This window comes from Moschus berezovskii, chromosome 9 (assembly GCF_049115385.1).
Source record: "Moschus berezovskii isolate FMDL1 chromosome 9, NW_MosBer_1.0, whole genome shotgun sequence".
NCBI classification, from domain to species: Eukaryota; Metazoa; Chordata; class Mammalia; order Artiodactyla; family Moschidae; genus Moschus; species Moschus berezovskii.
The window spans coordinates 21,492,789-21,518,433 of NC_142468.1; the positions used below are offsets into that span (position 1 = coordinate 21,492,789).

The 25,645-nt window shown below is 48.0% G+C and overlaps 1 protein-coding gene across 5 annotated transcripts in view; it reads left to right on the forward strand.

The window, feature by feature from the left end:
• Positions 1-2,622: 2,622 nt before the first annotated feature.
• Positions 2,623-25,645, forward strand: part of SLC8A3 (solute carrier family 8 member A3) — a 169,544-nt gene continuing 146,521 nt past the window's right edge. For 3 of the 5 annotated variants that reach the window (XM_088839498.1, XM_088839499.1, XM_088839500.1), the window contains exons 1-2: positions 2,623-3,489; positions 23,562-25,407. In XM_088839498.1, coding sequence (XP_088695624.1) covers positions 23,624-25,407 — 1,784 coding nt within the window. In that variant the 5' untranslated portion in view covers positions 2,623-3,489; positions 23,562-23,623. The remainder of the gene's footprint in view (positions 3,490-23,561; positions 25,408-25,645) is intronic. The other 2 variants (XM_055436162.2, XM_088839497.1) reach the window with 1 other exon arrangement.

Genomic DNA, 25,645 nt, shown 5'->3' on the forward strand with positions numbered 1-25,645 from the left:
CAGGGACATCACTTTGCTTATGAAGGTTGTATAGAAAGCTTTTGTTTTCCTAGTAGTTGTGTACAGATGTGAGAGTTGTATCATAAAGAAGGCTGAGGGTCAAAGAATTGATGCTTTCGAACTGTGGTGCTGGAGAAGACTCTTGAGAGTCCCTTGGGGTTCAAGGAGCTCAAATCAGTTAATCCTAAGGGAAATCAACCCTGAATACTCATTGAAGGACTGATGCTGAAGTTGAAGCTCCGATCCTTTGGCCATCTGGTGGAAAGATCGGACTCATTGGAAAAGACCCTGATGCTGGGAAAGATGGTAGGCAAAAGGAGAAGAGGGTGGCAGAGGATGAGATGGTTAGAAAACATCACCAACTCAATGGACATGAATTTGAGCAACTCTGGGAGATAGTGAAGGACCGGGAAGCCTGTTCTTGGGGTTGCAAAAGAGTTGGACACGACTTAGCGACTTAACAACAACAACAACAAATATTCACTGAAGAAACAGAAACATCAACAGATATAGAGGCAAGAAGAAAAAATATCTAGAACAAGCAAAAAAATGAATCCAGAGTGACAAAACAATCAATGGTTGCTTGAGGGAAGGTGAGGGATAACTGCAGAGGGGACCAAGAACTTTTGAGAGATGAAAATGTCCTGTACCTTGATTTGAGTAGTTGTTACATTTGTATGTACTTTTGTCAAAATTCCTCAACCTGTACACTTAAAACAGGTGACTTATTGTATGTAATTATACCTCATAAGGGCTTCCCTGATAGCTCAGTTGGTAAAGAATCTACCTGCAATGCAGGAGACTCCGATTTGATTCCTGGGTTGGGAAGATCTGCAGGAGAAGGGATAGGCTACCCACTCTAGTATTCTTGGGCTTTCCTTGTGGCTCAGCTGGTAAAGAATCTGCCTGCAATGCAGGAGACCTATGTTCAATCCCTGAGTTGGGAATATCCCCTGGGAAAAGGAAAGGCTACCCTCTCCAGTTCTCTCTGATGGAAAATTAAGATGTTTCCAGTTTTTTCCTCTTATAAACACTACCATGAATGTCCTTGTAACTAAACATTTGAGCACAAATCCTCCATTATTGCCACAGAATGAATTTCTACTAGTAAAATTACTAGTAGAAGCAAAAGTGGTTCACACTTTTGAAGTAATTTGATGTATCTTCCAAAACTGCCTTCCCTAAAATCTACGCTAGTTTATGGGCCCACCAGTAGTCTCTTGGTCTTGACTATGGACCAATCTGCATCATAGGTCTCCATGAAAACAGACACAAGGTAAATCCCACCAATTGTCATAACCTGAAATCTCACATTAGAAGTTATTGAACTTTGGCAGAGTCAATGCCTCAGCCCTTAACTGGACTCAAGGCCCATGAACATTGAGGGATGTGAGACCACAGGGCTCAGTTAGTACTGAGGATATCCGGGGCTCAGACTCAGGACTGAAACCACTGTGTGATTTGCTGAAATAGCATTGTTCAAGGGACCAGGAAAGAACTCACACACCATCTCAAGCTCAGGCGCTCTCTAACTCTTTGGACCAAACCTTGTTCCAGGAATCTGGGAAGTTGCACATACAGTTGCAGTTATCAGTGAAAATCCAGTTGATTCCACCTTTTTCTAGTCCTTGGTTCTGCTGCATGTGGACTTGGGATGGTTTTTTAACCTCTCTAAGGCTCAATTTCCTCAAGAGAAAAATGGAGTTCATAACTGTACCTGTCTCATAGAGTTTTGTGAGGGTGACATAAAAGTAGGCAATCAAATTCATTAGCAGGGTGCTTGGCCCTGAGGAGGTGCTGACACTTGCAGAGTACTAGTCTCACTTTTTTGGCCCATCATTTTCGGCTTCAGGCAGCAAAGGCCTGAGAGCAACTTTGTGCCCCTATGTTCTCTCCCAGAATCTGCCCTGGTGTCTCTACAGAAGCCCCCACCAGTCTCATTTTAAATCTGCCTAATGCCATCCATAGACAGGGATGTGAAACCCCATTCTTAGGAGAGGCTTGCCCACCCCTCAGGCCTCCAGGACCAAGCCTGACAAATATAGCAGAAATTACAGGCATCTGATTTAAGGCTACGTGTGTACACTTCGTGTAAGCCAAGCCCCAAACCCTAGTTCTGTTGCTGCATCAAAGGATCATCTCTCTTCCAGACTCCAGGCCCAGAAGAAGCAGCAATTTGGGAGACAGCCCCCTCGTATTTTTAGCCTTAAAAAACCCCAAAGCCAGCATACCAGCGCTCACCCAAGCGTCTGTCACACGCTGTTGTTTGATTTGGGTTGAGAAAATGACAGACTGAGTTCTGAACCAAGAACAGAAAGGCGGGGCGGGGGGGGAGAGGGGAGAAAGGGAGTTTTCTTTTCCCTCCACTGCTAACCTCCATCCCCCCTCAACTCCTCCCCTAGGCCTGGGTGGACCCTGCCTGGTTAATCGTCCCCTGCTATATTTAAAAACCACAGATGTGTTTGGTGGAGACTTAATTTCGGGATTGCAGGCGGCGTCTCCTGAGGACAAGGGGAAAGCCGGTGCTGCGCGCCCGCCTGCCCTCCCTCCCCGCCGCTGCCCGGAGCTCTGGACTCCGCGGAATCCAGGTCAGGACGCGCCGCCGTCTTGGAACTGCCGCTGGCCAGCAGGCGCCCGGCGCGAGGCTCCAAAGATTGGGTGGGTGGCCTCGGGCTACGGGTTCCGTCTGCATTCGGTCCTGGGGGCTCTCGGGATGCGAGAGGCGGACTCGGCTCCCCGCTGCTGGTCGGAAAGCTCTCTGAAAATCACCTCCATCGGCGCGCGAGGATAAATATGCGCGGCTAGTCATGCCGTGATAGGGTGACGTTGGGTTTTGGAGGCTTGGAGATTGGCTTTTTGATTTGGCTTCCTCCTGCAGCTTAATGGGCAAAGCTCTCGGCTCGCCCAGAAACCAGACCCTCCGCGCGTCCCCTCCGTGCGCGGCGAGGCCCAGACGAGTCCCGCGGTGACGGCGTGCTAGGGGGAGAGCCGGCGCGCTCCCATCCCCGGGAAAGCCCCGGCGACGCAGACTGCAAGTCCAGGGTCCTCGGAGCCGCCAGGGCGCGCCGGGCCGCTCGCCTTCCTGCCCCTCCCGGCAGGGATCCCCTTGCTGCGGGCGGCCGGGACTCCGGGCCTCTCCAGGGCTTTAGTCCGAGCCCGCGCCCGAGTCGGGGTTTCCCGGGGGTCTACGGAGGCGTGCTCCCTGCTCCTTAAACCGGTGCCGAGGGACCCCTCCCCAGGCCCCCTGCTCCGGCCCTAGCCCTCGCCCTCCGGATGCGCTGCCCCAAGGCTCCCTGAAAGCTGGTAGCCCACGAGCCCGGCGGGCGGGCGGCGGCGGACTGACATGCCCCGGACGCGGCTGCGGCCGGCGGGCAGCCCGCTGGGGCGATGAGCCGCTGCGGCCGGTGAGGAGCCCGGCGGCGGGGGCATCGCGCACCTTCCTCAGCCCCCCTCACTTGCCCACCCCGCCCGAGAGACCGAGAGGAAACGGTGAGTGCAGTGCTGAGCCTCCTGCCCTTCCCCCTCAACCGGCGTCCGAGGCCGGGGAGGCAGAGGTCGGGCGGGGGCGGCGGGGGGTGGTGGTGATGGAGGTGGTGGAGGGGGTGGGTTTGGGGATGTCCTCGTGAGGGTTCCGGCTTGTGAATAACGGTGTTAATTAAGTTCTTTCTCGAGATCATTCACGTGAACTGCTTTCCTGCGGGTCTAGTGTCAGCAGAGGTGGCGGGGGAGGGTGCCCCGGAAAGTGTACTGGGGTGCAGGCGGTGCTCGGAGGTGGGGTGGGGGGCGTTCTGGCGGACTGAGTGCCTCCTGGGAGGTGCGGTGGTGGGGGGCGGCGAGGTGCAGAGATGCCTGGGCTGGTCTCGGGTTTGTGGGGTTACGAACGGGTGCGCATTAGGGAGGCTGAGCGCCGTGTTGCGTGCTGGATGCGTGTATGCATGTGTGTGCCTGGGCTGTGCCATCGAGTGTTGTGCTCCCTGGGTGGCGAGCGCCCGTGGGGTTTGGGGGCTGCGAGGGGAGCGCGTTGCCCACTTGGCGCGCGCCCGCCTGTACGCACGCCCGCGCGCACCCCAGCCTCGGGACTCCACCGCCGCGGGGCGGGAACTGCAGCCCCGGCGCCCCAGCCCGCGGCGGCCAAGGGGGCGGGGAGAAGCAGGGTTTCTCCCGGCCGGTGTTCTCCCGTCCGCGGTGGTCTGGGCGGGCCGGGGCCGGGTGGAGAGACGTGAAGTGTGTAACTATCCCCCGTCCCCAACCCGCCTCCTCCCCGCCCCAGCTCCGCTCGCCTACACACCCCTCACCGCCACCACCACACACATGCACGCACGCACACACGCACACAGCTACAGGCCTTCATTCAGAGGCTGGCCTGCTCCTGCAAGACCCTGCCTGACCTGCCCCAGCACCCGGGCCGCGGGGCAGATGAAGAAAGCGATATGTTTCGGGAAGGGAAAAGAGCGATTTTTTCCCTCCTCTTTATTCACTGTGTTTTATTTTTAACCGTGGAGGGAGAGGGTGGGGGTTAAATAGAACAAGCGCCTTTAATGCAGTGCCATAAATTTACCCGCTCCCTGCCCGCCCGCCCGCCGCCTGTCTCTCCTCTCTGTCTCTCCTTGCCCGTCTGTCTCTCTCTGTCTGTCTTCGGCTCTGTCCCCTGGCGACTGAAAAACAAACCCCGAACGTTTGGTTGTTCGGGCTCCTGGGCAGAAAGATTGAAACTGGGGGTAGTTGATCAGAAGGGCAGGCCGCAGCTGGGCGCAGGGCTGCGCGCTCTTGAGTGGCCGAGAAACACCCCAGGCGGAGGGAGCTGTGGGGACGTGATGGGAGCACATCCGGCCTGCTGGTGGGGGCCTCGTGGCGACCTGGTGACTCGCAGCCGTGTGTGATTAATCTTCCGCAGCTGTTGTGCCCCGTCCACTTGAGCTGAGCTCTTGTTTACCTCGGTTTTCAAATATAGCTGCTGCACCCTGCTTCTCCCTGACGGAGGGAGGTCCGCTCAGGTCCTCCCTCCCGCCGGCCCTTCTTCCTGCGGGCCTTGCGGGGTCCGTCCGAGTTTGAGAGGAACCCGCACCTTCCTGCCTTGCGCCTCTCCACACGAGCAGGGTTGAGGATCAGAGCTGGGGGCAGCTGTGGTCTCCCAACCCCTCACCGCCATCTGCAATTCCCCTTTGCAGTTTGCACATACAAGTCCACTCCACAGTTCCCTGTTCCTTTAAATAAAATACAGATATGGGGTTGAGAAGAAGCAGGTGGGACCTAAATTTGATTGAAGTGGTTCTCAGACTTCATAAAGATGGGAAGGCTGTTTAGGTGGTTTCCTCTACCTGGGAATGCTTTATTGCTCTTCCAACACTTCGTCCTTGTTTAATGTACTCCTATTTATCTTTCTGTCCTTAGTTCATTGGTGACTTTCTCAAGGAAGCTTTCCCTACCTTCCCTAAGCCAGATTCCTTTATTTTACACTCCTAACTAGAACCTGTTATTTTGAAGTAATTTAAAGATGCACGTTCAATTTATTTATGTGATTGAGTAAGGCCAGTCACACCTCTGGACAGCAAGCTGCATGAAGGGAAGAAAGAGAGCTGGTGTTTATTCACCTGGTATCCCCAGGGCCTGGCAGTGTGCCTGGCATAGAGAAGCTACTCCGTCAGTGCTGGGTGAATGAATGGAACTAGGAGGAATAAGTTACCTCTCCTCTGATCTCTACTTTGGCATCTCTTGCCCATTTGCCAATGCAGGAGACGAGAGAAGATGCAGGTTTGATCCCTGGGTTGGGAAGATCCCCTAGAGAGGGGCATGGCAACCCCCTCCAGTATTCTTGCCTGGAGAACCCCATAGACAGAGGAGCCTGGTGGGCTACAGTCTATGGGGTCACAAAGAGTTGGACACGGCTGAAGCGACTGAGCATGCATGCACACATGGCCCCGCAGAGCCTCCTGGTCAGGGAAGGAAGAATAGGGCCAGCAAACTGACCCTGTAAAAAACATGCCCTTCCCCTGGACTTCTCCCTGGGCTGGGACCCTGAAGCCGAGGGAGTGTCCTCCTGACCAGCCCCGCCCTGTCCCTGTGCAAGGCGGCCCCTTGTGCAGCCCCTGGCGTAGTTACTGGTGTTGTCCATGGGTAGTCAGCGTGGGCACTGTTCCTTAGCCTACATGGTCCAGTCACTCACTGCCGACAATCTGGATTTGGAGGAATGTGTCACACCTCTCTTCAAGCTACCAAAGTTGGCTCAAAAGAGAAAATCACTCCCTTTGCACTCAAGCCTGGTTGCTTTGCTTGGAAGTTCAAACATTTGATGAGTTTCAGAAATACATTCGACTCCAAAAAAGAAAGCCTTCGTTGATTCAATCAATCAGTTATTTATTCAATAAATATTCAACAATCCCTTTGGCCAAGTATTTGCTGGGGACAGAGGCAAAAAAATGGAATGTTTCCTTTCCTCATAAACACACACTCATCCCAGCAGGGATAACCAAATAGTGAACACACAATTACCATTTAAACTGATTCCTCTCCGTGAAGGCTACATCCCAGGTGCAGTGAAAATGTAGGAAGATCACATCTCTAGGGGGTCTTAAGGAGAACTTCTAGGGACAGCTGATTCCAGAAAGACAGGCTAGGGAGGAGCTGGCTTTGGTGAAAGTAAGGAGGAGAATGGTCGGGGGGAAAGGTCTTTGAGTGAAAGGATCAGTACGTGCTGTGCTGTGCTCAATCATGTCCAACTCTTTGAAACCCCCTGGACTGGAGCCCACCAGGCTCTGTCCATGGGATTTCCCAGGACAGAATACTAGAGTTGGTTGCCATTTCCTGCTCCATGGGATCTTCCCCACCCAGAGATTGAACCTGCATCAGTCTCCTGCATTGCAAGCAGATTCTTTATTGCTGAGTGGTCAGGGAAGCCCTGAAGGGATCAGTATGCAAAGGCCTAAAGTGGACAAGAACTCTTTCAAATGACTAAAGACTGAGAGTAAAGTTCAGAGAGATGAGTTTAGAGAAGTTCTAGGGGCCAGATCTTGAAGGACTTGTACTTCATGCCAAGGATTTCCACTGAGTTTCCGGTGGGGACTTGGGAAGGTTTTCAGTACTGAAGTGCATGGTTAGATTTGCATTTTAGGTAGTGCATCAAGACCAGAATGTAGCCAGAAGTAAGGGACTGTTGTAGAACCCTTGTGCGTTGTCATCCTGCTGGCCTATGAGGGAGGATTATGGGTTCCTCTTTCTGTTTTAGCATACAAACCAGAGCTGTCCTTCTAGGAAGGAATTTCCCTATTTTCTTTAATGAGATTGGTTTGTGTTCAGTTGTCTGTTTTTTGGATGGGCACTCTAAACCCAACACTGGGTACACCACCTCAAGGGGAAAGGAAAAATGGTTCCAGCATGTCTAAGACACTCTTCCCAGTCACCTGAGCTGCCCAGCAAGGTGGACCCCTAAAGATCTGAGATCTCTGGGGCCTCGGGAAGGTCTTGAGCAGGAAGGTGAGGGGTAAGAAGTATTGCGATCCATAGAGACTATTGAACAAGACATCTGGATAGGAAGAATCACATGTATATGTACATTTTTATAATATGAAGAGTGAATAGAGGCTAATTCCTGAATCAAGTGTTTTTAGATGTGGTATACAGGGTCATGTCTACTAAGAAAACAGCTCTTGGAATGGGTCAGGTAGCATTTACTGCCTTGATGTCTGAATGACAAATAGTGCTTTCCTGGTTGTGTACAGGAATGCTGGGTCATGTTGGGACTGGATCCGGAAGTGGGTCTGGAAACTGTATTCCTGCCCAGGCTTCCACATGGCAGTTTCCAAATCACTTGAGAGGAGAGGATGTCCAGGTCACACACCACTTTGTTCATCCTAGAGAATGAACCAAATAGTGTGAGCTTGCACACTCTTCTTTTGCACCCTGATCTCCCAACTTTGTTCTCCATCCTTACTTGTCACTGGTCTCACAATTTAAGAAAGCTCTCCCTTCCCTTCCTGCCCAGTGTCCCTCCTGCCTCGCCTTCATCAGCTTGTCCTGAGCTCTTTCCTTTTGAGCATTGAATCCCCTCCATCTAGTTGTAAGCATGCTCAACATCCTGGCAAGAATATCCCTTTGTTCACTTCCTCCCCTGTCATTTTCTCTTCCCATCTTGCTATCCACACACTCTTGAAATTTTAGAGTAGACATCTGTTTCTATTTCTCATTCATTCACTTAGTCCCTTGTTTTCTCATTTTTTCCTACCTTCTGCCCAACTCTCACTCACCAAGGACTTCTCATTCCCCCAAATATAACTGATTCCTGATTTCCCCCAACCCCCATCAGAAAAGATGATCATTAGCTCCTTGAAACTTTCCCCTCTTGACTTCTATCGCACAGAACTCTCCAGGTTCCGCTAGCTCTCTAGGTGGGCCCTCTTTCACTTCATCTCCAAGATCCTCTCCTCCCTCCCAGTTTTCTCCCGCAGGTTTGCTGTCGCACCTCAGGCTCCAAAAGTTACAGCCACTGTGTGTGATAAAGTACTCCGTTAAGATGGAAAAGGCATTAAATTTGTACTGTAACATATTCTGGGGGCTTCCCTGGTAACTCAGTCGGTAAAGAATCTGCCTGCAGTGCAGGAGACCCAGGTTCGATTCCTGGATTGGGAAGATCCACTGGAGAAGGAAATGGCAAACCACTCCAGTATTCTTGCCTGGAGAATCCTGTAGACAGAGGAGCCTGGCAGGCTATAGTCCATGGGATCACAAGAGTCCAACATGACTTAGCGACTAAACCACCGCCACCATAAGATATTCTGCATGAGAGAATGAAAGAGAATACACTCACACAACTTTTATTACAGTGTAGACTCTGATGCTGGGAAAGGTTGGGGGCGGGAGGAGAAGGGGACGACCGAGAATGAGATGGCTGGATGGCATCACCGACTCTGTGGACATGGGTTTGAGTGAACTCCGGGAGTTGGTGATGGACAGGGAGGCCTGGTGTGCTGTGATTCATGGGGTCACAAAGAGTCGGACACGACTGAGCGACTGAACTGAACTGATTGTTATAATTGTTCTATTTTATTATTAGTTATTGTTGCTAACCTGTTTCAGTTCAGTTCGATCACTCAGTCGCATATGACTCGTTGCAACCCCATGGACTGCAGCACGCCAGGGCTCCCTGTCCATCACCAACTTCCAGAGTTTACTTAAACTCATGTCCATTGAGTCGGTGATGCCGTCCAACCATCTCATCTTCTGTCGTCCCCTTCTCCTTCCTCCTTCAATCTTTCTGGTCCTAATTTGGAAATTTAACTGTAAATGTGTATATACAGGAAAAAACATAGTATACATAGAGTGAAGTACTATTTGCAGTTTCAGACATCCACTGGGGCATCTTAGAATTTATCCCACACAGATAAAGGGGGACCTGGTGTTGCTTACATCTGTCCAGTCCATTCCTCTCTTCTCTATCCCTACTACCACTCCCTCAGTATGGATTTGACAACCTCTTACATCATAATAATGATAATTATAATAGAAATTATTATTATAGCAGCCAACATTTGTATGCTTGCAACAGAGTCAAGCTACTCTATTCAAAGTACCCAACATTGATTTTTCCCACTCAGTCCTTACCGTACCTGTAAAAAAATAACTTTCTAAGCTATATTATTTGATGATACTATAAACAGTAACTTTCTAACATCTTCCCAACTTCATTCTTCCAGTCCTTCAATTCATTTTAGTGGCTGTTATAAGATCGCCCTCCTAAAACACCAATCTAGGCTTGTCATTTTCTCACACAAAAACCTTGAAGGGCCTCTCACTTTTTGCAGGAGCCCAACTTCTGATATTCAAGGTCCTCCATGGCCTGCTTCACCACTCCACTTCTAGTCTCCCTTCTTACAATTCCCACGTGGGCACCTAAGTGCACTTGTCCTTTCTTCTTCTGCGCCTTTGTTCATGGTTTGCCCTTCGCTAAGAATCCTACTGTTCTTCAGTTCAGATGCCTCTTTCTGATGGGAAGACTGTGAAGAAGCAGTCTCTTGTTCTGAATTTTGATAATGCAGCATCTGTTTTTCACAAGTCCCTTATATTTATTGAAATACAGATTTTTTTATTATTAAATATATATATTTTTCATCTTGAGACTTACCTTCTTTCCTGGACCGAGTCCTTTCCCTCTCTCCCACTTCTTGTTGTATGATACCTGAAACACAGTGGCTGGTCAATGAAAAATGAATAACCTACCTCACTCTTGAGGCAAGTGGACTAAGATCAAGAAAGAGAATCTGTCCTATTTATCATAAAAGGAGCCAGCGAAGGAATAAAAAGATCAACCCAGGAACGGGCAATGTGGTATCGCAGAAGATGCAGTGAACAAGTGGCAAGAACAGTATATTTTAGTTATTATCTCTTCTCACAACTACAGGCAAAACCCATTGCTGCTTTCTGGGCCTCACATTCCTTACCCTTAGAAAAGGCTATGTTGGATGTGTTGACTTTTAGTCTACTTCCCTGACAACTCTGTGTTCTGTGGGTCTGTTTCCACAGCTTATAGATCACCTCCTACTAAGAATATTATTCGTGCTGATCACATCTTTTGTTTCAGAGCTTTCCAGCTGCAATTTTAAGCCCCCAGTGTGTCTGTTATTACACTGGGTCTCTAGAGGTGAGATGAGCAGCCAACCCAACTATCTGGCTGTCTGGGCTACAAGGCATCCTGAGCTGGTTGAGGGTCCTGGTGGCCTGAGGTTGGCTCTCCTGTGTGGAGTCCCTTCCCACTGTGACCCTCTAGGGCATTCTCAGAATGACTAGTAGTCATGCTTGGCCCCCAAATGCTCTAGACAGTTCAGTCTCAAGTCCTATGCTTCTTCTTTTCCTTTTCCATCCAGGAAGGATGTATTTGGGTCCATGTAGACTCTGAGAGTCCACCTGGAATCCCTTTGCCCAGTGGCTTTCTGAAGGTTCTGCTTACTCCGTATCATATCGCTGTACTCTCTCCCCTAGGATTCAGGAAGAATCATCTTGAGTCTGTGCCTTCCAGACCCTCAGGAGGAGATAATGGGGGAGTCAACTTCGAGGGGAATCATTAATGACCAGCCAGTGTGTGTGCGCTAAAGTAGAGGAAGAATGGGACTTTGCTGATGGTCTAGTGGTTAAGACTCCTCCTTTCCATTGCAGGGGGCAGTGGGTTCGATCCCTGGTCAGACAGAGAGAGATCACAGCTGCCAAGACAGCAACTGGATCTGCTGGAAGTCCTAGGAGTCTGCTCCTAGCACCCTCTTGTGAAAGAAGGGCTCAGAACATCCCTGGAGTTGAGTGTACAAGAGACTCTACCAGCCATGTATCAGAGAGAGAACTCTGAGTGCTTGCCTGAGTCCATTTGCTCTTCCTTTGGGCAGTAATATGATTTAATCCCATATTTTAACATTTAAAAATTAAGAGAACTAAATGGTATTAAAAAATAGATCAGTCTCCTGGAGAATGAGCTGAGGAAAAGGTACATAAAAGCACCAGCTTTTATGACCAGCTTTCCCTTCATGGGTAGGCAGTAGGGCAGAGGGATGTCAGCCCTTTCTCTGTGGATAATTCCGAAAGATAGAGCCCAAGTCATTTTCTCTGGGAACACAGAAAGGTGGGAATGATACCCCCTCAGGCTGCCCTGGGCTTCTCACGCCTCTGGCCCAGCCCTGATTTCCTTTCAGTAGTAGGGAATGTTGTCTCTTGGTCTTTGCTGACATGATGCTTTTCCGGCTTGCTGAAGGGAGAGCCCCTGAAAGCTGGAGGGCCAAGGTTTGGTTCTGACTCCATTATTTCTTGGCTTGGAAACTCTAGGCAGCTAACTGAGCCTCTGTTTCTTCATCATTATTAACATCCTCGTGAGGACTGAATGGGAGCAAGAAGGCCTTTGTCAACTGTTGGTACAGACTATCACTTGATATTTGTTGAGGGAGTAGTGCACTATGAGTGTTGGCCATTATGAGGCCACACACTCTGGAGGAGAAGTAGGGTACCCATGAGAGGACTAAGGTAGATAGAATGAAATGCTTTTAGAAACAGTCTCCCATCAACCTTCCAAATACTTTGTGGTCCTGTTGGTGCTTTCAAGTGAACAGAACTGCCGGTTCTCTGAGATCATTGGTTTTAACCATTTGCCTCTCTACCCCAAGGCTTCCCAGAAGCTTGACATCTCCTCTCACAGGTGCATCTTTCCAAAAACGCTTAGTCCTGCAGAGTGAGCGCTGATCTCTTCAACAAATGCTGACACTCACTCTGCCAGTCTGCAGTCAAGCAGCCTGAGAATATCGTGGTGAGAAAAAAGATCAAGTTGTCTGCTCCCATGGAGTTTATATTCTATGTTAAACCAGTGAACAAATAGAAAAGCAATGATTCCAGCCAGTGTGGGTGCTCTAAAGAAAAGAAAAGAGTGGGAATTCCCTGAGGGTCCAGTGGTTAAGACTCTGCACTTCCACTGCAGGGGGCATGATTCGATCCCTGGTCAGGGAACTGAGATCCTGCAAGCAGGATCAAGTTGTGAGCTTTCAAAGATGCAAACGTGCATTCCATCAACATTAGGCATGAGTGAAACTGCAGCTCGCCCTCCACCTCCTGTAGCTGAGGATCCTTCAGCTCTACCATCTCCCACCGCTTCACCCTCCTCCAGTCAGTAATTCTTCCTGCCTGTTCACTTGATGCCAGCCCCTGTGTGCCAGCTGTTGTTCTGTACTCCTGTACTTTTCAAGGTACTATACTGTAAGATTTGAAATGTTTGTTTTTTGTGTTGCTTGTTTTTTTTTTATGAATTATTTGTGTGAAAAGTATTATAAACCTATTGCCATATAGTACTATATAGCCAGTTGTGTTTGTTGGGTACCTAGGCTAACTTTGTTGGACTTAGGAACAAATTGGACTTACAAATGCACTCTTGGAAAGGAACTCATTTGTATGTAGGGGACTTAACTGTATCTGATTTACATTTTAAAAAGATGGTAGTTGCTGTTTTTCTGGAGCGTAGACTGTAACAGATGTGGCAAGACTGGCAGCTTTGCAGCAGTCCAGGTAAAAGATATAATATTGAACCTCCAGTAGTTGGAAAAGAGTGTGACATACAGTTGGCACCCAATAAACGTGAGAACACATCCAAGATTCTGCGGACCAGCTGAAAACGGAAGATTCTGATAGTGAAAGAGGGATGAAGAGACACAGGCGGGACTAAACCGCATCAAGCACCGTCATCATCCCAGTGGTCCTGCAGGGCTTTTCCTATAAGGGTCTCCAGGACTGAAGAAAGGGGAGCTGGAAAATTCAACACAGATTGGTCAGACTTAGATAGCTGTATAGCTTTAGGGACGTCAGTGACTGTGAGACAGATGGGGCCAGGAGAATTCTGGGCTCTAGGGAAGAAGGCCCTAGAGCTCCAACAAAAGACCAGAATGCTCCTCAGTCTTGTCAAGGTAGTAACCATTTGTTGGCTCAATAGTCCAGACTGTTCTGAGTCTGGGCTTCCAGGTGGCACAGTGGTAAAGAACCTGCCTGCCAATGCAAGAGACGCAAAAGACACAGGTTCGATCTCTGAGTTGGAAAGATCCCTTGGAGTAGGAAATGACAACCTGCTCCGGTATTCTTGCCTGGAAAATTCCACGGACAGAGTAGCCTGGTGGGCTACAGTCCGTGGGGTCACAATGAGTTGGACACAACTGAACGCGCACACACATAAACACACACACACACACGTATTGATTCTACTTTTGAAGCACTCTAAACCCCTGCCTCCCCTCAGCAGGCCTGCTCTCATTGCCTGTGTTCAGGTTCTGATCACGTCTCACTCAAATACTTTGAGAGTCTCTGAACTGGCCTTTCTACCCCTGGCCTTGCCCCACCTTCATTCACATATCTGGTTTCTGCATAGTTATCAGTCTAGGTCTCCATCCAAAGGAAAAGCAATGATCTTGTCCCTCCTGTGAATAAAAGACTTTCAATACTTCCTTATTACCACCAAGGTAACGACCAAATTCCTTGATTGGGCATACAAGGCCTTTCACAAACTATTCCTCACTGATTGCTGCAGCTCCTCTCTGCTCTCTCAAATGCCCTGTCCTTCAGACACCCTGCTCATCTTTCTTTAAACAGACATTGCTTGTTGAGGCTGACCTGCTCTTTAGCATGGCTTTCTCTTACCTTTCTTGAGGCACAGTGGCTTTGACCCAGTTAACTCATGTTCATTCTTCAAATCCTAGATTCAAAGTTGCCTGGTCCATGAAGTGACCTTGATGGTCCCAGGCAGCACTTGACCTTCCTTCCTCTGCACTGTCTAGGCACATTGCACATGCTTCCAAATCTAGGACTTTTTTGTTGTTGTTGTTAATTTGGTTTTCTGTCACTGTTCTTCAGTGAAGTGTGTGCTCCTCAGGGGAGATTACATTTTTGTTCATATAACTCAAATTGGAAAAACCTTGCTCACAGCATCCCTAACAGATGGGATGCTCCATTTGAATACTGCCAAGAGTGGGAGAAATCACTGGCTATTATGCCTTCTATTTTTGTACATTTATTCATGGATCTATTCATTCACTAAGTATATACTGAGCACCCACTCTATGCCAGGCACTGATATAGATGGCAGGGATACAGAAATACCAAACAGATGAAAATTGCTACCCTCTAGGAACTTTTATTCTAAGTTTTTTTGAATGTGCAAAAGGAGTTGGGTACCTTCTCATCTAATTCAGTGAAAGTCGACCTGTACCACATGAACTGAGTTTCACACAAGTGCCTGCATGTATACGTGAATAAATGAATCACTGAGCAACAAAGATGGATGAGGAAAAACATGGAGCAGTCAACAGAAGATACCATCCGTGAAAAGGAAAATACGTAGAAACACGTCTTGCTGAAAATGGGATGAGCAGCATCATTTTCCTGTGTAGATAAGGGAACTCTGGGTCTTTTCTGTTTCTTCAGTAAAAGTGTAGATTAAGCGAACAGAAGGTTTAGGGAGAGACAATGGGAAAATCTACTTATATGGGTAGGGAGTTGATGCTCTTTGTCATTGGCAGGGTATGAAAGGATGTCAGAGTCCAGGAGGGTGGATGTTTGTCTAGTGTATAGAAAGGCTTTGTGACTTATGAGTCAACTCATGATACACCAAGAGTCCTTCTTTTGGTCCAGGGAAATTCCATAATGGTTGGAATACCTGAGATGCAAATGTCTTTCTTAGTTAGTCTGTGTTCCTTTTATTCTCTCCCAGGATTCTCAACCTTGGCTGTACCTCTAAATCAACTAAGGAATTTTAAAAAGTCTAAATATTGAGACTTCACTCCCAGAGAGTCCAAAACTTAGGTCTGGAGTAAGATCCAGATGTCTGTATTTTTTAGAGCTCCAAAATTATTCTAATGCCCAGCCCTCTTTAGCCTGTGATCCTGGTTCCATTATTGCCTCCGATGTGGGGGATGACTTACATGCAGATGCAGATCCAGCAGCTGGAGAAGCAGAACTTAAATTAGGTGAGCAAGGCCCTTTCTTTCTTCCTTTCACTCTGGTCCCCTTGCGTGGTTTGTGATTCTCCAGATCTGTCAAGGACTCATAGAGGGCAGAGTCCTCTGGCCTCTAGAGAGTGTGGTAAACCTTTGAGTAGAATCAACAAGCCTTGGAATCAATCATAGAATTTTGGAGGCAGGGAGGATATTAGAGATCAGATCCAACCTCTTAGCCCTCTGAACTGAGTGTGATAACTTGCTAAAAAAGAAAAGTCCCTATATTGAGGGGGAATCCCTCAGGGAGTTTCTCTAAGTGTGTAGGAGATGGACATGCAGACAGATCAGCCCAGGTTAATGTGATGATGTGTGACAAGTGCTTTGATGGTCATCAAAGGGCTAGAGGAACACAGGGAAGAAAATGACTCAGTTGGAAGGTAGAAGAAGAGGGTATTATCAGGGAAGGCATCCCAGAGGAGATAGAGGTTTCCAGAGCTGTAGGTTCTTGACCTAAGGGCTCACTTTTAGACTTTGGCATTTGACACACCAAGTTTCATAGCTCAGCTGTGCTACTCAGCTGGTGGACCTGGGTAAATTAGTAATCTTTGGGCCCAAGTCTCCTCATCTCTAAAATAGTTAACACTACTTAAATCATTGTGGGATCCTTAGGTCTTAAACAGAAGCTATAGAAATGCCTGATGCAGTGCCAGCCATAGAGTAAAGAATACTCAATGAAGAGATAGGATTATTGTTATCATTTTAAAGTCCTTTATTTATATACAGCATGAGGAGATTGAGGCTTGCTGGTGCTTCCTCTTTGTGTGTGGCAGTGCCTAGGAGAAGGCCAGCTGGGTTTCATGACATTATCATATGACTTGGATGCCATTAAGGGTTTGGAGGCTTTGAGGAAGGCAAAATGTGACAATTGCATGGGAACAGAGAAGCAAGAATCGTAGAATATCAATCATGCATACTACTGCAAGGTCCTCGATATTATAAAACCATGATGTACAGCAGCCTCTGTCCATAAGGTTAGAGGCAGCGTGCAGTGACCAACTTGAGAGCTTAGAGTGGAACAAGAAAAAGAGTAACTTCCCATGACATCATCATAGTGTCATGCCCATAATTCCTTGTTTGTCTCTATCCTTCATTAGAAGAAAATGTCAAATCGTTGGGGATGTGGAGTAGCACTTTCATAGGTGTATGCTTAATCACTAGCACAGTGCTTGGTCCAAAATGGGCATTCAAAGCAGCTGTTTAAAAAATGAGTTTGATCCAAGGTGCTTTTGGTAAATCCAGATTGTAGGCTCTCCTTGCCTTTTGGGGTCCCCTTTTCCTACCACCCTCCCTTAATCTCTTCTCTTCTGACGTCTCCTGGGGAGTGACTGGCTCTCACACTGCTCTGGGCCAACCTAACTGAACTGTGTGCCTTCACTTCTTTGCCTGTTGTGGAGATGGACCTGCCTGCCATCAAAGCATTTTTGGCTCAAAGCAACTATAGAGATTATCCAGCCCAACACGAATTTTCTGGATGAGGAAGCTGATTCCGTAAGAGTACTCTGACTCTTTGAAGTCTCATAGCTTGTTGAGGCAGAGCTAGGAAGAAAGTTCTTGCCTCTTGCTTTCAGATTTGGGGCTCTTCTACTGTTTCAGGCTGCCTTGGAGTATGTAGCATCTCCAAGTTCATAGTGAGGGCACCATATCCAGAAAAACTCACCCTCCCTTCCCCAGGCCCTTTGCTTTTCAAAGGGCTACCCAAACCCAAGGCATCTACCTAGCATGGTGGTTAACGCCAAGTGCTCTGGAGTCAGACTGCCAGAATTCAAGAGCTTATTTGTCTACTTACCGTGATTTGGGCAAATTCTTTAACCTATGTAAATTCAAATTTGCTTATCCCCTGGAGAAGGGAATGGCTATCCATTCCAGTATTCTTGCGTGGAGAATCCAATGGACAGAAAAGCCTGGTGGGCTATAGTCCATGGGGGTTGCAGAGTCAGACACGACTGAGCAACTAACCCTTTCACTTTCAAAATGGGCGTGATGATAATAATACTAACTTTTTTACTTGGAATATTCAAAGCAATCATAATTTTAGGATGAAAAGCAGCATCCTTACATTTCCCCCCTTGGATCCAAGTTCCGATTGTGGCAGCCAAACTATATAAGTAGCCAAGGTCGCGTCTTTCCTGCTTGAGTGCCGGAAATTTAGTTCCTGTGTTTCTGGGAGAGCTCTGCCATGGAGAGGACTCTGCAGACTCTCAGCCCCTGTAGGCAGGGGAAGTACAGGAGAAGATGCAGTGTTCTTGGACTTGGGTGACACTTGAGATCCAGTGCAGCCTGGCTGCACCTAAAACTTTAATGTAAATTGGCTGTGACGTCTGTGCGGGGGCCCAGATTTAGAAGCAGAGCAGGATGCGTCTACCCAGGCTGGTGACAGACCCGGAGCAGCGTTCCCATTGGAGAAAGTGGAGGGCGTAGCAAGAGGGAGAATTTGCTCAGTCTGGCCTGGTGGCTCTGTTTTATTAATGATCTGGAAGAGCAGAGGAACAGTGACTTTAATTAAATTTGCCAGTGATATTAAAAGATGTCAGGAGCCACTGCTGAGGACACAGACACCTTGCAGATGGCCCTGGGGGCTTTAGGAAAATAATCCAGGAAAAAAATGAGAGGCCGTGAGCTGAGCTGAGGGGTCAGAGGGTCATCATATGCGGAATGTACCCTAGGCCCACCCTCTTTATCTGTATCTGTTCTGTTTCCAATAGATTTCTGACTGATCTTCCTGCTTTGGTTTTGTCCCGCTTACAGCCACCCTAAAACCTATCTAGCCAAATTGGTTTTTCTGGAATACGGATCAGACCATGTCATTCTCCTGTTCAAAATCCTCATTGGCTTTTCACTGCCCTTAGGATAAAATCCCATCTTCTCGGCCTGGCATTTAAGACTTGCCGTGAATTGGGTCCTCCCTCCGTGTCCAGCCGCATCTTCTGTCCCTCCTGCCTCACACTGACTTGCCTATAATCCTGTGTACACGGAGGGCTTTCCTGCCCCACGTCTTTGCTTGGGCTGTTCTCTTTGACTCAGATGCCCTTCCCATATTTTTTTTTTTTTTCCTCTTTCTTTCTTCTTTTTTTTAACTAAAGTGCACTCATGCTTGAAGCCTCATTTCAGGGATCACCTCCTTCAGAACGCCTCCCTGAATCCCCAAGTTGGCTCAGTGCCCTGCTTGTGTTCGGCAGCATTCGGCCCACACCTTCACTGATGATCGTAGAAGCGCCTATGTGTGTAGCTCTCCACCCCTGCTCAGTGGTGTCTTGGAGGGAAAACCCTGTATCATATTTTATTTTGTCCAGTGGCCTCTAGGACAGGCCTGGAAAATCACAAGCACTTGTTAATGTTTGTCAAACTGAACTGATAGGAAGGAGAATATTTGAGTGGGAGACGGCCTTGGACACTCAGGACACCTCCAGGAAACCTGGGGAGCAGTCAACTTAACCAAATGGTTGGCTCTCCTGTGAGGGTACGTAGGGCAGCCAGATTGCTTCTAAGACCGCAGAAGACTGGAAGCTGACTGGGGCTCATGGATGTTCTGCAACAAATTAGGACATCCTTGTAAGGTGGAGTGGTTAGGACCATCAACTTTATGTCATCTCTATGTGAGCTCTGGTTCTGCTACTTCTTTGCTTTATACTTTGAGTAAATGACTCAAATGACTTAACTAAGACTCAGTTTCCCAAAATGTGCAATAGGGATTAAAATAGTACTGATCTCTAACAACAACTAATAGGGTTGTTATGAAGATGAAATAATACGTTTGAACTTTATGCACACAACTGCTTTTAAGCGTTAGTTACTGTCATTAATATCTTCCTTGTTTTGGGCAGTTCTGGGGATCTCAAGCTGGGTCACCTCCGTGAGTATGGCTTAGGACTGATTAAGAGCCTTCTGGAAACACCAAAGATCAGTTGGGTCTCTAAGGGAGTGCAGTGAACCACCCAGGAGGTAGGGATCTGTCTCAATCGGTGTCTGGTGCTGGAGTTATGGCAAAAATTGACCATTGGCTTGTTCATCAGAGACATCCCCTCTCCCTCTAACTTCTCAGTCAGAAACCATCTCCTGGCAGAGCTGGAAAGAACAACTAGGCATCCACTGGTTGTTTTTCACCTTCAGTTCTAACAACTTAGTGCAGGCAATCCCTAACCACTTTTTTGCCTTGTTTTCTTTTATTTGTTCCTTCAGTTCATCTGTTGTCTCAGGGAACAGTCTTTCTAAACTGACCTCTGATTATGACCATGTGATAGCATCAGTTCAGTTCAGTTCAGTTGCTCAGTCGTGTCTGACTCTTTGTGACCCCATGAATCATAGCACGCCAGGCCTCCCTGTCCATCACCAACTCCCGGAGTTCACTCAAACTCATGTCCACAGAGTCGGTGATGCCATCCAGCCATCTCATTCTCTGTCGTCCCCTTCTCCTCCCGCCCCCAACCTTTCCCAGCATCAGAGTCTTTTCCAGTGAGTCAACTCGTCGCATGAGGTGGCCAAAGTATATCATAGTCCCCATAAAAACCTGTTGCCACAAGTGTCTGTGGGACCAAGGAGATTAAAGATCATGATCCTCCTTAATTGTCCCGGTGGGTATGAGCAGTCGGAGTCCTCGTCCCCCGTCGATCAGGATAACACTACTACCTGAGTGTCCCCTGTCCCCTGACTGCAGCAGGCCAGCCTCTTCTCTAACCTGTGGATAGCCCACCCCTTTGGGCTTGGCCAGTTGTGCAGCTGCCACTGCCTGTCACCATGTTGGCTCTTGATCAAAGAGCTGCTCCAGCTGTGCCCACCTCCTGTCTCCTCCTGCGTGGGGCTCATCAGAATTCACAAAGTGTTGTGTTTTCAGAGGTCAAGGCAAGGAGCCAAGATCCGTGTCTGTCCACAGTTCTCCAGGTAGGTGAGTTCTAAACCTATGAATAGGGTCTCTGGGCACATCACAGGTTATGGGGGCATTTTCAGTCTTTGAATATGGATACTGATCACCTTCAGCCTCTCTACGCCTCTACAGTCGTCATAGCCCTAAGCACCTGCTGGGATGACCCCTGGTACCTGGACTAATGGGGATTATGGGCCTCAGCGGTTGGCTCCCATTCTGAGGAATACAAAACCAAGTTAATTCACAGAGCCCTTTGGGGAGGAGGGCCTTCAGGATTACCATATGCACCAGGGCGTGTCCCAAGGGGAACTTCTCTTTGAGTACAAGCCTTGGCAATTGACAGAGCTCCTACGTAGCCTCTAAAATCTAGTGAGGATTTGTCTACGAGATCTATTTTTTCTAAATGGCTACAATTCAGATTGTAAAATGACTTTTAAGAAGGCTGATTTCTGAGTGTGTTAGTCTGCTCAGGCTGCCATAACAAAATACCATAGACTGAGTGGTTTAAACAACGGAAATTTGTCAGGAGGCTGGGATTCCAAAATCAAGACACTGACAATTTGATTTCTGGAAAGAGGTCTCTTGCAGGCTTGCAGATGACTGCTTTCTCCCTGTGTCCTCACAAAATGGAGTGCTCTCTCTTTCTTTTTCTCTCTCTTGTCTTCTTAAATGCCACCAAGCCTATTGGATTACAACCCCACTCTTATGACTTCATTTAGCCTTGCTGCTGCTGCTGCTGCTAAGTCGCTTCAGTCATGTCCGACTCTGTGCGACCCCATAGACAGCAGCCCACCAGGCTCCCTCGTCCCTGGGATTCTCCAGGCAAGAACACTGGAGTGGGTTGCCATTTCTTTCTCCAATGCATGAAAGTGAAAAGTGAAAGTGAAGCCGCTCAGTCGTGTCTGACTCTTAGCGACCCCATGGACTGCAGCCCACCAGGCTCCTCCATCCATGGGGTTTTCCAGGCAAGAGGACTGGAGTGGGTTGCCATTGCCTTCTCCATCATTTAGCCTTAATTACCTCCTAAAAGTCCTATCTCCAAATAGAGTCACATTGAGGATTAGGGCTTCAACATAGGAATTGGCAGTGGGATTGTACAATTCTGTCCATAGCAGCGAGGAAGCTTCCCTAGGGCCACATTTATTTATTCCAAAACATACATTTACTGAGCACCTACTAACTACCTACTAAGGATACCATGATAAACAGAATAAGCATAGTCTTTGCCTTTTTGTCATAGTTTAATGGATGAGTTAGTCATCAATCTTATAATCCCACAAATACATATGTAATTTCAAAATTTTGTAAGTGTCATGAGGAAAATTAAAGGAACGGAGTTGACCATTTTATAGTGAAGGAAAGTTTTTGTGAGAAAGTGACGTTCAAGCTGAGAGCTAAAGCATTGTTACGAGTTGGGGCGCAAAGAAGAAATGATATTTTTGGTCCTGGGTCATGTTATGGGCAAAGGTCCTGAGGTGGAAAATAAAATGGTGTACTCCAGGACCTGATGTAAAGGCCATCACTGCAAAAATGCAGTGAGAGGGACAGTGGCAAGAGATGAGGCAAACGAGGAAGAAGGTAGCTCACACGAGGCTCGGCAGGTCATGGTGAGGATGCAGGTCTTTATCAAAGTGAGGGGGAAATGCCGAAAGCCTTCAAATAGGGGAGCAGGGGCATAGGATTAGGTTTTTTGTTTGTTTGTTTTTAAGATAACCATGGCTATAAGAGAAGATGGAATAGAGAAAGTTCAGAGTTGGAGTGAGTTCAATGAGGAGGTGACTGAGTAGATTCGTCAGGTGAAGTGAACGGGCTGTGATGGCGGTGAGAGAGATGGGGAGGAAAGTTGATGGGACTCTGTTGGACTGGAGAGAGAAAGGCTTGCAAACAGGCGGCGGTTTCCAGGCTGAGAAACCAGGTGGATGGAAGTGCTATTTTCTGAGATGGTAAACAGCAGAGAAGGAGGAGGAGCGAGTAGAGAACAGCAGCGTTCTTCCGTTACTGACAGTACTCCTACATGCTTGTAACAGAGGTGGAAACATGGGCAAGTTGTTTTTCTCTAAGGTATTGAATAGTTATTTGCAGTCTCATTCCATCTGAATGAGGCAGTGAGTAGAAAGATAGCTGTAGTTTCAGCTGAATTTCTTCCATTCTTCTGAACTCATGTTCACCTTTTAGTGTCTTGAGGTCAGCAGAGGAGGCTGAACTTCACCCTGAAATCTTGCCTACGGATTAAAAAAACTTATTTAGAGTCACTTGCATGTTGTTTATAGTGCTTCCTACCACTTGGCCCTTGCAGTGTTTGGGTTTCAAGTTAGAGTGGCTGACTGACTTTCATCTTCCCGTAACTGGATGCCTAAACTCTTTCATAATCCTGTCTTGCTGGAGGGCTAAGGACTGCTATGGACTGGGCCTTGGGCACCACTTACAGGGCTTCGGTTTAGCTACGTGACAGGTAGTATTCACTACAGAATCAATTCTCTTGATTTCTCAAACAATCTCAGAATTACAACTTGCCTCCCTAAATTTTCATCTGGGGAAGGAGTTTTTCCCAACTGGGCTCAGCTGCACACAAAGCAAAGTGTTCCATTTGCAGGGGAGTAGTCCAGGATAACAGTTCAATTCAGCATGTACTTCTGTAAACTTATATGTTGCAAGATTCTTGAGTATGATGACAGTGTGGTAAGGAAGGCTGAAAACCCTAGAAACAGTAGAAGTGGGGATGAAGATTCCTGTTATGTTTGGCCAATTTTAAGTTAATTCTTGAGAACTCTCACAGATAACAAAAGGGCTGGAAGGCAGGACTCAAGGGGTATCAGTTGAGTTTCCATTACCAATATTCCCAGCTATTTTAAGCCATTTTTCTACTGACTCTACCAAATGGTCCTGAGGACAGAGCAGCTATTTGAGCCTCCCAGTGACATCTATTTTTCCAAGTGAGAGACTACCCCATATGTTAGTACAATATGTCACTCAAGATGAAGCATCAGTTTGTATTGGTCGGAACCTGCCGTTAGTTGTCCTCCTTTTTATTTTTATTTTTTTTTTAAATAAACTTTTTATTTTTTATTGGGGGTATAGCTGATTAATAATGTTGTGATAGTTTCAGGTGAACAGCAAAGGGACTCAGCCATCCATATACAGGTATCCATTCTCCCCCAAACTGTTCTCCTTTTCTTCATGCCTTTTTCTGCCTCTCTGATCTCTTCTAGGTCTCTGGCCTGTCAGGAGGACCTTTGGTGCTGCAGTGGAAGCCGGCGGCTAAGTCTTGTGTATGGCGTGGTTAAGGGTGCAGCCTCTCACCTCTGCCTTCCTCCATTTTGGGCTGATTACCTTTGTGCTCTTCCTGAATGGTCTTCGGGCAGAGGCTGGCGGCTCAGGGGATGTGCCCAGCACAGGGCAGAACAATGAGTCCTGTACAGGGTCATCGGACTGCAAGGAGGGTGTCATCCTGCCAATCTGGTACCCAGAGAATCCTTCCCTTGGAGACAAGATTGCCAGGGTCATTGTCTATTTTGTGGCCCTGATATACATGTTCCTCGGGGTGTCCATCATTGCTGATCGCTTCATGGCATCTATTGAAGTCATCACTTCTCAGGAGAGAGAGGTGACTATCAAAAAGCCCAATGGAGAGACCAGCACAACCACCATTAGGGTCTGGAACGAAACTGTCTCCAACCTGACCCTTATGGCCCTGGGTTCCTCTGCTCCTGAGATCCTCCTGTCTTTAATTGAGGTGTGTGGTCATGGGTTCATTGCTGGTGATCTGGGACCTTCTACCATTGTCGGCAGCGCAGCCTTCAATATGTTCATTATCATTGGTATCTGCGTCTATGTGATCCCCGATGGAGAGACTCGCAAGATCAAGCACCTTCGAGTCTTCTTCGTCACTGCTGCTTGGAGCATCTTTGCCTACATCTGGCTCTATATGATCCTGGCTGTCTTCTCTCCTGGTGTGGTCCAGGTTTGGGAAGGCCTTCTCACCCTCTTCTTCTTTCCTGTGTGTGTCCTTCTCGCCTGGGTGGCAGATAAGCGACTGCTCTTCTACAAATACATGCACAAAAAGTACCGCACAGATAAACACCGAGGAATCATCATAGAGACGGAGGGTGACCACCCCAAGGGCATTGAGATGGATGGGAAAATGATGAATTCCCACTTCCTTGATGGGCACCTGGTGCCCCTGGAAGGGAAGGAAGTGGATGAGTCCCGCAGGGAGATGATACGGATTCTCAAGGATCTGAAGCAAAAACACCCAGAGAAGGACTTAGATCAGCTGGTCGAGATGGCCAACTACTATGCTCTCTCCCATCAGCAGAAGAGCCGCGCCTTCTACCGGATCCAGGCCACCCGTATGATGACTGGTGCGGGCAATATCCTCAAGAAGCATGCAGCAGAACAAGCCAAAAAGACCTCCAGCATGAGCGAGGTGCACGCTGATGAGCCGGAGGACTTTGTCTCCAAGGTCTTCTTTGACCCGTGCTCTTACCAGTGCCTGGAGAACTGTGGGGCTGTGCTCCTGACAGTGGTGAGGAAAGGCGGGGACACGTCCAAGACCCTGTATGTGGACTACAAAACAGAGGATGGTTCTGCCAATGCAGGGGCTGACTATGAGTTCACAGAGGGCACTGTGGTTCTAAAGCCGGGAGAGACCCAGAAGGAGTTCTCTGTGGGCATCATCGATGATGACATTTTTGAGGAGGATGAACACTTCTTTGTGAGGCTGAGCAACGTTCGCGTGGAGGAGGAGCAGCCCGAGGAGGGGACGTCTCCCAGAGTACTCAATAGTCTTCCCTTGCCTCGGGCTGTCCTGGTGTCCCCTTGTGTGGCCACAGTCACCATTTTGGATGATGACCACGCGGGCATCTTCACTTTTGAATGTGACACTATTCATGTCAGTGAGAGCATTGGTGTCATGGAGGTCAAGGTTCTGCGGACATCAGGTGCCCGGGGCACAGTCATCGTCCCCTTTAGGACAGTAGAAGGGACCGCCAAGGGTGGTGGTGAGGATTTTGAAGACATATATGGGGAGTTGGAGTTCAAGAATGATGAAACCGTGTAAGTAACCCTTCCATAGTCCATCTGCCTCCATCCCTTGTCACCCCTTTCTCTCTTGCCCCATGCTTTAAAACTTTTTCTTATACTCATATTAATGTCAAACTTTGGTTCCATCACAGGTATGCAGGATCAGCAGACACTCCTGCCAGGTTCTGTTTCCAAAATCTCCTTCAGTTTTCTCTCTTTAAATTGTTTTCGGGCAAGGAATGCTGTGGCAGGATCTAAGCACACAGGACCT